Source organism: Physella acuta, unplaced genomic scaffold, assembly GCF_028476545.2.
Source record: "Physella acuta isolate Inbredline_101_S28 unplaced genomic scaffold, ASM2847654v3 ptg000260l, whole genome shotgun sequence".
NCBI lineage: Eukaryota > Metazoa > Mollusca > Gastropoda > Physidae > Physella > Physella acuta.
The window spans coordinates 96,348-108,420 of record NW_026731779.1 but is presented as its reverse complement, the minus strand read 5'-3'; the positions used below and the strand labels follow the sequence as shown (position 1 = coordinate 108,420).

Genomic DNA, 12,073 nt, shown 5'->3' with positions numbered 1-12,073 from the left:
TTCTATGCTAAATGCTATCCTATATGCAACAAGAAATAATGTAAAAAGCATTCTTGATATTTATATTTAAATATTTATTACATATGATTTCAAGCTCTGTTAGTCCACTTGATTAGATTGTAGCAGACCTAAGGTACCCTACAAGCCCTAAAGATTTCTGTAACAATGTCTGTATTCTATTCCATGAGTGGATCTGTGTTGAAGCAATCTTCTCAAGGCTCTCTGAGAACTGTGGCTTTTGAGTTAATTCTTCTCCATGTACCTGCAAGAAAAAATGTTTGAATTATTACAATCAAGTTAATTACTTAAATTTAATAAATACAAGGTTAACAAAAAGACACAAAAGCCTTTATTTTGAAACAAGCTGTCAATCAAAAAATAACTTATTTGACATCTGGATGTACACCCATGGTACTATGCCAAATCTGTTGTTTAAATGCTTGCATTCTTATTCTTAAACGAGATAAATGGCCCGTTGAGGAAGGGTACAACGGGCGCTAGGCTGATAGTGCTGTCTCTTTTCTCTAAACTAAAACCAACCCACCCCCCCATACATAACCCCCCACCCCCACCACACACCACCCCCCACCCCCCCCCACCCCCGCCACCCCTCCACCCCCCCCAAAAAAACATGTCTACCGTCCCATTCAACGAAATATAATTATATACTTTTTCCAGTGTCCGCCCCGTCCCAGAAAATTCTACCCCTGCCCCCGAAAATTTCAAGTACCCCCACCCCTCTCCGGGGAGGAAAAAGTCTGAAAGAAACACTGAAACCAACCCACCCCCCACACACCACCCCCCACCCCCACACCCCTCCACCCCCTACCCCTCCACCACCCCCCCCCCCCCCTCCCCAAAAAAACATGTCTACCGTCCCATTCAACGAAATATAATTATATACTTTTTCCAGTGTCCGCCCCCTCCCAGAAAATTCTACCCCCGCCCCCGAAAATTTCAAGTACCCCCACCCCTCTCCGGGGAGGAAAAAGTCTGAAAGAAACACTGGTGTCGCGCATAGCCACTACGCGAAGAATTGCATTAAAGAAATTGCAAGAAAACCACTTTTTAGATTAGACACATTAATTAGGCGGTAATTTTATTATAGAGTATCGATGAGGAAATTTCTTTTGAGTTGGGGAGGGGGGGGGGGGCTCAGACGTTCTTACGCGGGAGTGGGGCTTCGCCCCTACCCGAAGAATTGTATGAAAGAAACTCTTCACGCAAACCACTTAGATTAGACCAAATTGCCTTTGTATTGAATGTTTACTCGATAATCAATGACGTCATATAAATGTGTGCACTATCCGGCTTGAGATTATTTTCTACTCTGTGCGCTAAATGTGTCGACGTCATACTTCGTTTTTCGAATTACTATGCATGTTTTTAAATTGCTTGTCTTTTCTCTAGAGCGTTCTTGTCAGACAGACAGATAGATAGATAGATAGATAGATAGATAGATAGATAGATAGATAGATAGATAGATAGATAGATAGATAGATAGATAGATAGATAGATAGATAGATAGATAGATAGATAGATAGATAGATAGATAGATAGATAGATAGACAGACAGCGAAACTATTATTATAGATAATCTGTTTAGCCAGTCCTATTTTTGTAACAAGTGCTTATACAATACTTATAGCAATACATCTTTGGTAAAGCTATCTGATTCTTGTATTGTCATCACTCCTGTCTGTCAGGGATGATTCCTCCAAATAGGGTACATGACATTCTGGCTGCTTACGCTATGCTGACAACCTCAACTTTTTCCTTAAAAAGGTATGACTATGATTAACAAGTAAATTTACCTTCAGGAAAAGTGCCAGGTAAGAATGGGCTAACTCAAAATCTTTGTTGGACTGCAGGGTTGATTGTATGAATTCCAAGAAATAAATCATAACATCATCACTGCCCCCTTCCTCTGCTGCTAACAACCTTATTTCTTTATCAATGGCTGATGGGCCCATCTCTTTCATACTTGACAGGACTTGGTCATCTGGAATTGAATTTTGTACTAAGTTAAATTGAATTCTCAAAAACAAATTTCCACTATGCCTGGCTGATAATTTATGTAAATTGTTTAAAAGAACCTGGTCTTGCAATTATTGGTCATTATAAAAATGTCACCATTTTTTGAGAAAGAAAAATAATTTGGATGAAAAATAAATAAAACTACATTTTGATTCATTTCTAGTATTTTACTTACAAGAATTTTGTTGATGTGCTTTGGTAAGTTGTATGCCTAAATCTGACAGTGACCCCAGAAGAGGTTTTTTAATGTGGCTTTCAGTCTGCATTGAAGAAAACAAAGGTTTTTTTTTAATAATTGATATCAGGGGAAACAGGAGAGTTAAAAGAAAATCACCAGCAACATTTAACTTATTAATTTAAACTAGCTAACCACTAGAACAAGTTGGTCATATCTTTAAATTACAAAGTCACAATTCAAAACTGAAGGAGCCTATGCACTAGTATACCATACAACATTCTAATACATGCCATTACTTTAGCATACCATACAACATTCTAATATGTGCCATTACTATAGCATATCATACATTCTAATTTGTGCCATTACTCTAGCATACCATACAACATTCTAATATGTGCCATTACTCTAGCATACCATACAACATTCTAATTTGTGCCATTTCTCGAGCATACCATACAACATTATAATATGTGCCATTACTCTAGCATATTATACAACATTCTAATATGTATCATTACTCTAGCATACCATACAACATTCTAATATGTGCCATTACTCTAGCATACCATAAAACATTCTAATATGTGCCATTACTCTAGCATACCATAAAACATTCTAATATGTGCCATTACTCTAGTATACCATACAACAGTCTAATATGTGTCATTACTCTAGCATACCATACAACATTCTAATACATGCCATTACTCTAGCATACCATACAACATTCTATGTGCCATTACTCTAGCATACCATACAACATTCTATGTGCCATTACTCTAGTATACCATACAACAGTCTAATATCTTCCATTACTCTAACATACCATACAACATTCTAATACATTCCATCACTTACAGTTTGTTGATCTGATCCTCCCTCCTGTATGTCAAACTTAGGCTCAAGTCCAGCTATTGTGGGCAGGAAAAAAGGTGCAGACTTTGGTGCTTTGGGGGGTTCTTTGGGCTTATTCCTCATCTTATGATACGGAAAAAGAAAAAAAATGTTATTAGAAATATTTAGGTTTTAGTTTATTCTGACCCTCCTACACCTAGTCATCTTTAGACCTTTTGTGATTATCTTCTTTGCTTGCTAGAGGCTGAATACTGTTGTTTACCAGATTATTTTAAAATCTTATTGGTAGGGATTACCTCCAACATACTAAAATATTACATGTCAATATGTTATGCATGTCCATATGTCCCATTAATTATGATTTTATTCTGTTTTTCTTCAAACATGCTTTCATAGCCTTGGTTCAACCAAAAACAAATCAGCAAATTTCCTCTCCTAGACTGGTTGCAAACCCTAGCTGATCTATCTCATCTGCTTGGGATTAAAATTCAATTCACCTACCTGTATAACATCCAGGTTTAACAGGTTCAGCCATCGTGAAGTTGGGAGAAGTGAAAGTGTAACCAACTCATCAGCAATTTGTTCTGGCGACTTGTACTCATACTCCTCTTCTTCATCAGGGGCTTCTTTAGATAACTCAGAGGATTCTGCCAAGGAAATTTGAGAACCTTTTCAACATCAGTAAATTAGTAATTTTCTTTCTATAGCACAGTATCTAACAGACTAGTGTAGGGATATATTTTTCAGTGAAATAGAAAAGGAATTACTCACCTTCATCCATTGCACTTGTAGCTGGTAAATTAGCCAACTTAGGAACATAATCTGCAGGTAAAGGTGTCAGTGACACATGAGAATAGAGGGTCCTATTGGACCACAGGTAGATACCAACATCACCAACGTGTGTGGTCGCTAAAAAGTTTCCACATGGTGACATGGCTATGGAAGTCGCTGGAGACTGGAGGAGAAACACATCGATCAACCTAATCACAAATAGAGAAAAAACATATCAATAGGGCCTTGGAGGAGAAACACATCTATCAACCTAATCACAAATAGAGGAAAAACATTTCAATAGGACCTTGGATGAGAAACACATTGATCAACCTAATCACAAATAGAGGAAAAACATTTCAATAGGACCTTGGAGGAGAAACACATTGATCAACCTAATCACAAATAGAGGAAAAAACATTTCAATAGGGTCTTGGATGAGAAACACATCGATCAACCTAATCACAAATAGAGAAAAAACATTTCAATAGGACCTTGGATGAGAAACACATCGATCAACCTAATCACAAATAGAGGAAAAACATTTTAATAGGGTCTTGGAGGAGAAACACATCGATCAACCTAATCACAAATAGAGGAAAAACATTTCAATAGGACCTTGGAGGAGAAACACATCGATCAACCTAATCACAAATAGAGGAAAAACATTTCAATAGGGTCTTGGAGGAGAAACACATCGATCAACCTAATCACAAATAAAGGAAAAACATTTCAATAGGGTCTTGGAGGAGAAACACATCTATCAACCTAATCACAAATAGAGGAAAAACATTTCAATAGGGTCTTGGAGGAGAAACACATCTATCAACCTAATCACAAATAGAGGAAAAACATTTCAATAGGGTCTTGGAGGAGAAACACATCGATCAACCTAATCACAAATAGAGGAAAAAACATTTCAATATGGTCTTGGAGGAGAAACACATCGATCAACCTAATCACAAATAGAGGAAAAAACATTTCAATATGGTCTTGGAGGAGAAACACATCGATCAACCTAATCACAAATAGAGGAAAAACATTTCAATAGGGTCTTGGAGGAGAAACACATCGATCAACCTAATCACAAATAGAGGAAAAACATTTCAATAGGACCTTGGAGGAGAAACACATCGATCAACCTAATCACAAATAGAGGAAAAACATTTCAATAGGGTCTTGGAGGAGAAACACATCGATCAACCTAATCACAAATAGAGGAAAAACATTTCAATAGGGTCTTGGAGGAGAAACACATCTATCAACCTAATCACAAATAGAGGAAAAACATTTCAATAGGGTCTTGGAGGAGAAACACATCTATCAACCTAATCACAAATAGAGGAAAAACATTTCAATAGGGTCTTGGAGGAGAAACACATCGATCAACCTAATCACAAATAGAGGAAAAACATTTCAATAGGGTCTTGGAGGAGAAACACATCGATCAACCTAATCACAAATAGAGGAAAAACATTTCAATAGGGTCTTGGAGGAGAAACACATCGATCAACCTAATCACAAATAGAGGAAAAACATTTTAATAGGACCTTGGAGGAGAAACACATCAATCAACCTAATCACAAATAGAGGAAAAACATTTCAATATAGTCTAACCAATCTAGAAAAGATATGTCTATATTATTTATCAACATAGTTATAAGGTAAAATAAAACACCTAAGAAGTGAAAGTCAAACATTAAAAACAATTCTGAAACTAGCTGTACTTTACAGATACTTACTTGCCATTAGGTAAATTCCAGGTCCTGATTGTACAGTCCATACTTGAAGTTATGAGCCATCGACCATCCGCTCTGAACGCCTGGTAATAATTTAAGATAAAATAAGAGACAAGCAAAACTTTAAGTTATTGACTATAACATTATCTTCTTCTTCGTTCTTAATTTTTAGTGTTGGGAGGGACTCGTGACTTTTTTCAAATTTATCAACCATGAGCTTTGCCGACTCGACCATGCTTCCATCACAATTAAGGATTACGTGTCAACTGGTTATGCGCCATTGAGGCCATTGACTCCGATTTCAGCCTGCTTTTCTTTATGGATTTGCTTCCATAGCCTTTGTCCAACCAAGAACAAACTACAAGGCAGCAGTTGTTTGATTTTGGAGTTGTCTCTCCTAGAAGAGTGGCTGTCCCCAGCTAACGAGCCTCATCTGCCCGAGGGTTGGAACTTGAGACTTTTCGGTTTAGCAACCATGAGCTTTACCGACTCAACAACGCCGACCCCTACTATAACATTATGTGTTGGATAAAAATGGAACCAGTTAGGCCTACTTACCATGTCTGTAACTGAGGATGAATGGCCAGAAAAATGTCTGACTGTCCTTCTCGTGTCAATATCAACAATGCTGACTGTGTAGTCATCAGAAGCAACCGCCAACATAGAACTATTTAGATGTTAGCAAAAACATAATATTTAATTGACATTTAACAGGGAAACAATAGTAATTTAAATAAACATTTTAAAATGTAATAATACAAATTTTAACGTGAACACAATATTTATTTTAGTTGGCAATTTAAATGTGGACACATTTATTTTTATTCAACTATACATATTTATTTTACTTGAGTAAGTAATGCCAGAAGCAAATATAACTGGAACATTTAATGTGTAAATCAAGCTTAATATACAAACCTGTCTCGATGTAAGAAAATTTGCGCTGTTATGACATTCAAATTTAGCTCTCCAAGTAATTCTTTAGATTTGAATCGCCAAAACTTTAACGCCCCATCAGAGCTTGCTGTAATCACTTTTTGGTTGAGAGCATCACATGCAACCCCTCTGACAGTACAGGAATGGGCTGTATTTAAAAAGACAAAAAATTTAAAATTTTACTTCAATAACTTTTAAAATGGTACTTGCTTTTTAAAAAACAATTTACCAAGAAGGTGAGAATTATAAAAACATGTTTTACTATTACTAGTGCACATTTTTAAAATTACTGTTAATCACCCCTGGGCAAATAAAACAAAAATGTTTCACCTGTAGGGTTCCCAAAACTTCCTCTATGTTGTCCGGACTGCATGTTGTACATGTCCACATGACCTGTACTGTAACCAATCACACCAAAGTTACCACATGAGCTTATATCCACTGCCTGAAAATTTAAGTGACTTTGGTTACAGATTTTTTGTTACAGCTTATAATTACGGATAACATACAATTAACAAATGTGATAATTTAACAGGTGAAATCTAGCTGGTGCTATGCACTTAAAAGTGTCAAATATAGACATTGTAGTGACCTTGTAACAATAGTTACAACATAGAAGTGCTGATGGTATATATTCATCACAAGACTCAAGGCAACTGGTCAACAGGACACTTGGTTACAGGACAGACAGAAAGAACAATACTAAATCAACTCAAGAAATTGCATATTTTTTTCAAATTCAACTCAAGAAATTGTGAATTTTTTACAATTGTTTTTTAAAACTTACAGTAGCACTGACAGAATGTTCTGAAACATCATTTTCAAACCGGGCATGTGAAATCATGTGTTTGCCCATTGTGGTCCTTTGGTAGCTCCATGTTGTGACCAGGCTTAGAGATCGGTGACAAGCTAAAATGTTGTCCCAATCACTCTCCCTGCTTGACTCTACACATCAAATTTTAAACCAAATGGTATCACATTACATTGGTGGAAAAATACATTCAGAATTAACTCATTTTAATAAATGACATAAACTTTCACCAAGCAAGTTGATTTATCAAATTGTGTATGAAATGTAAATCTCATAAAAAGATTGTCAGTAGCCCACTGCTTTCAATGTACAAAAGACCTTATTCTTAATTTGAGTGTAACATAAGGTGTCAGAGAGATCACTGCCACAAACAAATATCCAGGCTGATGACAGACAAATAGACTATTTTCTACATAAAATGATAAAACAAGTGAAAAATGCCTCACTCTTCAACATAAGAAGATAAAGAAACAAACCTGCTACAAATTTGATAACAGGTGGCATCTTGTGTTTATCAAGTTTCAAGCCTGCCCTTTTTGATGCCTTTTTGTGGTAGGAAGCTCTGCCCAGGTTTTTGTTATACTTGTCATGTACTGTTGAAAATGACCTTAAAGTGCTGTCTTGACCTAAAAAAAATTTTTAACTCAAATTTTAATTGGATAAAACATATAGTTAGATAGTCTATGGAGGATAATTGAATGACAAAATAAAAGTGGTTTTTTAATTGTGTTTATGTAACAAACCTGCAGTAAGAATGTTCTGGCCATCACTTCCATAAAACCTGATGAATGAAGGAGGACTGCTGTGACCCTCTCTTAACCGCAACAACCTAGCCCCACCATCAGCTAAATCAAATATCCAAACCTGTTAATAGAACATTGTATTAGCACCCACACATTGTTTCACCCACACAGTTATAAAAACTTTTTAAAACATGACAACACAAAAACATTTTTGAAGTATCTTCTCCAAGTTTAAAATATAGACAGCATTTTTTTTGCTCGTTTTATTCCAAGTGCTTGTGTTAATGAAAAAACAATAAACCTTTAATGAGTTGTCAGCTGCAGATGTAACCATGAGAGGCTCAGATGGAAGACAGGAAAGGCCAGTAACTGATGAGTAATGGGCTTCTAGCATGTAGCTGTGAAGTTTCCGATTTTCTAAATCCCATAAAGATATATGACCAGCAGTACTTCCTGTCACCATCATGGGATGACCATCTGATAAAAACAAACAAAATTTTTCAATCTTTCTTTTTTCAGAGCTTTTATTTTTTTAAATAAAAATATGAACAACATGACATACCAGGCAGGCTTAAATATTAAAGCCCAAATTTAATCACAAATCCACATTGCAAAATCCAGATACTTAACATTAAACACACACACAATAAATATCAGCTCACCTGTCCTGAAGCCTATAGCTGTGACAGGTCCATAATCTTGTTTGAACTTAACAACAGTCTTGTCAACTTCCAAATTGTGGAGTAAAACTTGCCCATCTGCCAGACCAATAGCCATTACACCTACTGCTGTTGACTAAAAGAGAAACAATTATTCCTAAAGAATTTAACAATAAACTTTACACAGATTCTCAACTTCAATTTTTTTGTGATTTATTACAACTTATTCTACAGGAGAATAATAAAAACAAAGTCAAATGAGCGGCATAAATTTACCTGTTGAATTGCTGTAACAGGAGATCCCCACCCAGGAAATGTATAAATCAATTTGTTGGATTTTATGTTCCAAAGCTGAAGAGTGCCTTGCTGGCTCCCAAGGATAATTTTATTCAAATAAGTGTGAGGGTGGGCAATGGCAGTAACAGCAAATGCTGATGGATCAAACTTTATCTGAAGATAGTGTTCTGAAAGAATACACATCAGCATTTCATGCATGTTTTAAAATCTTCTAAACTAAGAATAAAAATATTTTTAAAAAAGAAAACTTGAAAAAAAAACCTTGAGAGTTAATGTCCCAGACAAATAAAAACCCATCAACATCAACTGAGACTAAATGATGTCCAAATGGAAGCAATAGGGAGACATCTGCTTTGTGACCAACAAATCTTTTTTCAATCTAGAAAAAAAAATTTAAAATTTATTTATTCATTTTACCATATAAAATTTTAACTTTTTAACAAACTGAAATGGTTATAATTGTACAGCCAACATTACAAATATTACCTTTTTATTTCTAGCAACAGCATATACACCTTTGCCAGCTGCTGTGAACACATAACGGAAGTCTACAGCCAGAACACTGATGTCATCTGGATGTGGATCACCTGATAAAGAAATTTCAACGTCAAAATTGTACCTTTATTACTCTTCTGTCAAATTTATGAATACAATTTTGTTAACAATCACTTAGCCAACATGACTGAATTACTAATCTTTAATTATTTATTAAAAATTACTTACTGACTGAAACAATACCAAGCTTGCTAATCTGGAAAAAAAATAAAAATTTTAATCTATCCATAAGTAAACTAATATAACACTATCTACTTTTAAGCATGAATAATAACTGAATTTAATATAAATATCATATACAGTAATAAAACCATACTTGTAATTATGGGGAAATGTTCAAAATAAAATAATGGGAATACTCACATTATAAACATGGAAAGCTTGTCCAACACACGTTATGACATAGTTATCTTTATGTCGTTTATGGTAGCGTGTAGCCAGTGGTATGTGGTTGCTCACAAAACCTAATGCTCTATATCCAGCAAAAATTTTACTTGGATTCTGTGTAAAAGACATTCTTGATTTTCTCTGTGAATGATAAAAAAAATAAAGGAAAACTGTTTATTTGATAATGCTATTTGCAGAAAAAGTGACTGAAAAGAGCTGGATCAAAAAAACCAATGGTGATTTTTTTACCCCCCCCCCCCCTCCTCTCACTCACACATCGTCACAAAAAAGCCATACCCCTCCCCTAAAATTTCACACCTTAGCCTACAACCCCCCCCCCTCAAAATTGCAGTTTAATTTTTCTTAAAATACTATATTTTTCCAAAATCTTGTCTGAACTCTGTCAACATAAAGTATTTTAATCAATTCCTATTAGATCTACCATTTATTAAAATAGTTTTCTAAAACGCAAAATTAAGGGCTAAAATTTGTTTTCTAATATTGCTATTTTATAATACAAAAGTGTGACGTCACTCCATCTGAACCCCCTCGCCCTCATTAAACCATCACAAAATTACAGAACCCCCCCTCCCCCTATGAGTGTGCCATCATTTAATGAATTTTAATGTTATGGACCACCCCAGATCAGTAAGAAATTTAAGAAAAGATTAAATTTAGAATCTCGATCTAGAATATCTTGGACTGCTGCACAGAAACTTTGAGAAGTGATTAGATCTAGTAAGTAAGACTTCCTCACTTACTTAGTAGGTTAAGTTTAATTAATAATTAAGTTAAATTAAGTAAGACGAAGTGGTAACTGGTGCGTCAGACAAGAGTACCAGACACCAGAGAATCAGAGACAGGAGATTCCGAGATTGTGATCATTGAAAAGACATTGTTGTCAGAGTTCAGAGTGAGATTTACTCAAAAATCAAACTTCAAAGTGTAGGCTTGCAAAAAGTAAGTATAGATTATAAATTTAAAAACTAAACTAAATCTAGATCTAGTCTACACTATGCTTACATAATTCTTAATTATATTTATTATTATTTATTCAGCGCCCTGGTATGTAAACAAACCACATATTTATTCTACACACATGGTTGTGAAAATGAAAGTAGACCGGAAATAGACACTTATTCGGGAAAAACAAAATAAATGCTCCTTGAGGTGTCGTTGGAAAAAGTGTCCATGATTTTTGTCCGTTTTTACAAATTATTATTAGTCTATTTTCAGGGTAGCATTAATATAAATAAGAAGGGCAAACAGCTCTGTATGTGGGGGAAGGAGTTGTCACTATTCTGTTGGCACAACAAATTCACTACATAAACAAGCTCCTATGATGTTTTAACTAAAACACTTTTTTTTTTTATATCTCACTGTGTGGCATCCTATCGCATCACAAAACGGGAGTTTGTGTTGCAAGTTAGTTAAAACTAAGTCTACTAAGGAAGCGATGTCAAAACAAAAATTGCTAAATCTAATAAGAAATATATTATATCATCATCATTCCTGTGGACCCCTTGTGGAGCATAGGGACTGTACTCGGTTTCGGGCGACTCCTCCAAGTTGGGTCTCCGACATTTTGGCTTCTACAGCTGACCATTTTCAGTCTGTTTTGGCCTATCTACTTTCCTTGGGATTCCAATCTAGAGCCTGTCTGGTGATGTTGCTAGTTGGTTTGCTCAAGGTGTGTCCAACCCATCCCCATATGCGCATATGTATTTCTTTACCAATATGGTCTTGCCCAGTTTTTCTGAACTGTTCGGGAATGGCAATTTTTTCAGGCCACCTGATGTTCTATCTGAGGCGGAGGCATCCGTAAGTGAAAGTCTGAAGCTAATATATATATATATATATATATATATATATATATATATATATATATATATATATATATATATATATATATATATATATATGTATGTATATATATATATATATATGGGAGAGTTGTGAGACACATATTTTACCCTCCACTAAATTTTTTTTTCTCTTTTATCAGTCTAGAACAGGGGTCGGCAACCTGCGGCTCGCGAGCCGCATGCGGCTCTTTTGGTGTCACGGTGCGGCCCTCCATCTCCCTGCACAAATATTAATAA

The 12,073-nt window shown here is 35.4% G+C and overlaps 1 protein-coding gene across 1 annotated transcript; it reads right to left on the bottom strand.

Annotated features, from left to right (window-relative positions):
- Positions 1-20: 20 nt before the first annotated feature.
- Positions 21-11,089, bottom strand: LOC131938936 (WD repeat-containing protein 36). Its single transcript, XM_059297168.1, has 21 exons — positions 10,995-11,089; positions 9,948-10,112; positions 9,753-9,780; positions 9,516-9,616; positions 9,291-9,408; positions 9,009-9,196; positions 8,736-8,868; positions 8,375-8,550; positions 8,074-8,194; positions 7,807-7,956; positions 7,307-7,464; positions 6,850-6,964; positions 6,502-6,667; positions 6,142-6,250; positions 5,587-5,666; positions 3,845-4,053; positions 3,575-3,720; positions 3,077-3,196; positions 2,213-2,297; positions 1,815-2,002; positions 21-262 (listed from the first exon to the last, which is right to left on the bottom strand). The coding sequence occupies exons 2-21, from the start codon at positions 10,098-10,100 to the stop codon at positions 113-115; spliced, it is 2,694 nt and encodes an 897-aa protein (XP_059153151.1). The 5' UTR covers positions 10,101-10,112; positions 10,995-11,089; the 3' UTR covers positions 21-112.
- Between the last annotated feature and the right edge of the window lie 984 nt (positions 11,090-12,073).

Excerpts from the sequence above, each read along its gene's own strand:
- LOC131938936 (XM_059297168.1), bottom strand. The coding sequence starts at position 10,100 with ATGTCTTTTACACAGAATCCAAGTAAAATTTTTGCTGGATATAGAGCA. Across the intron at positions 9,409-9,515 it reads CTGTTGCTAGAAATAAAAAG|ATTGAAAAAAGATTTGTTGG; the intron begins GTAATATTTGTA and ends TTTTTTTTCTAG. Across the intron at positions 263-1,814 it reads ACCTGGCACTTTTCCTGAAG|GTACATGGAGAAGAATTAAC; the intron begins GTAAATTTACTT and ends TTTTTCTTGCAG.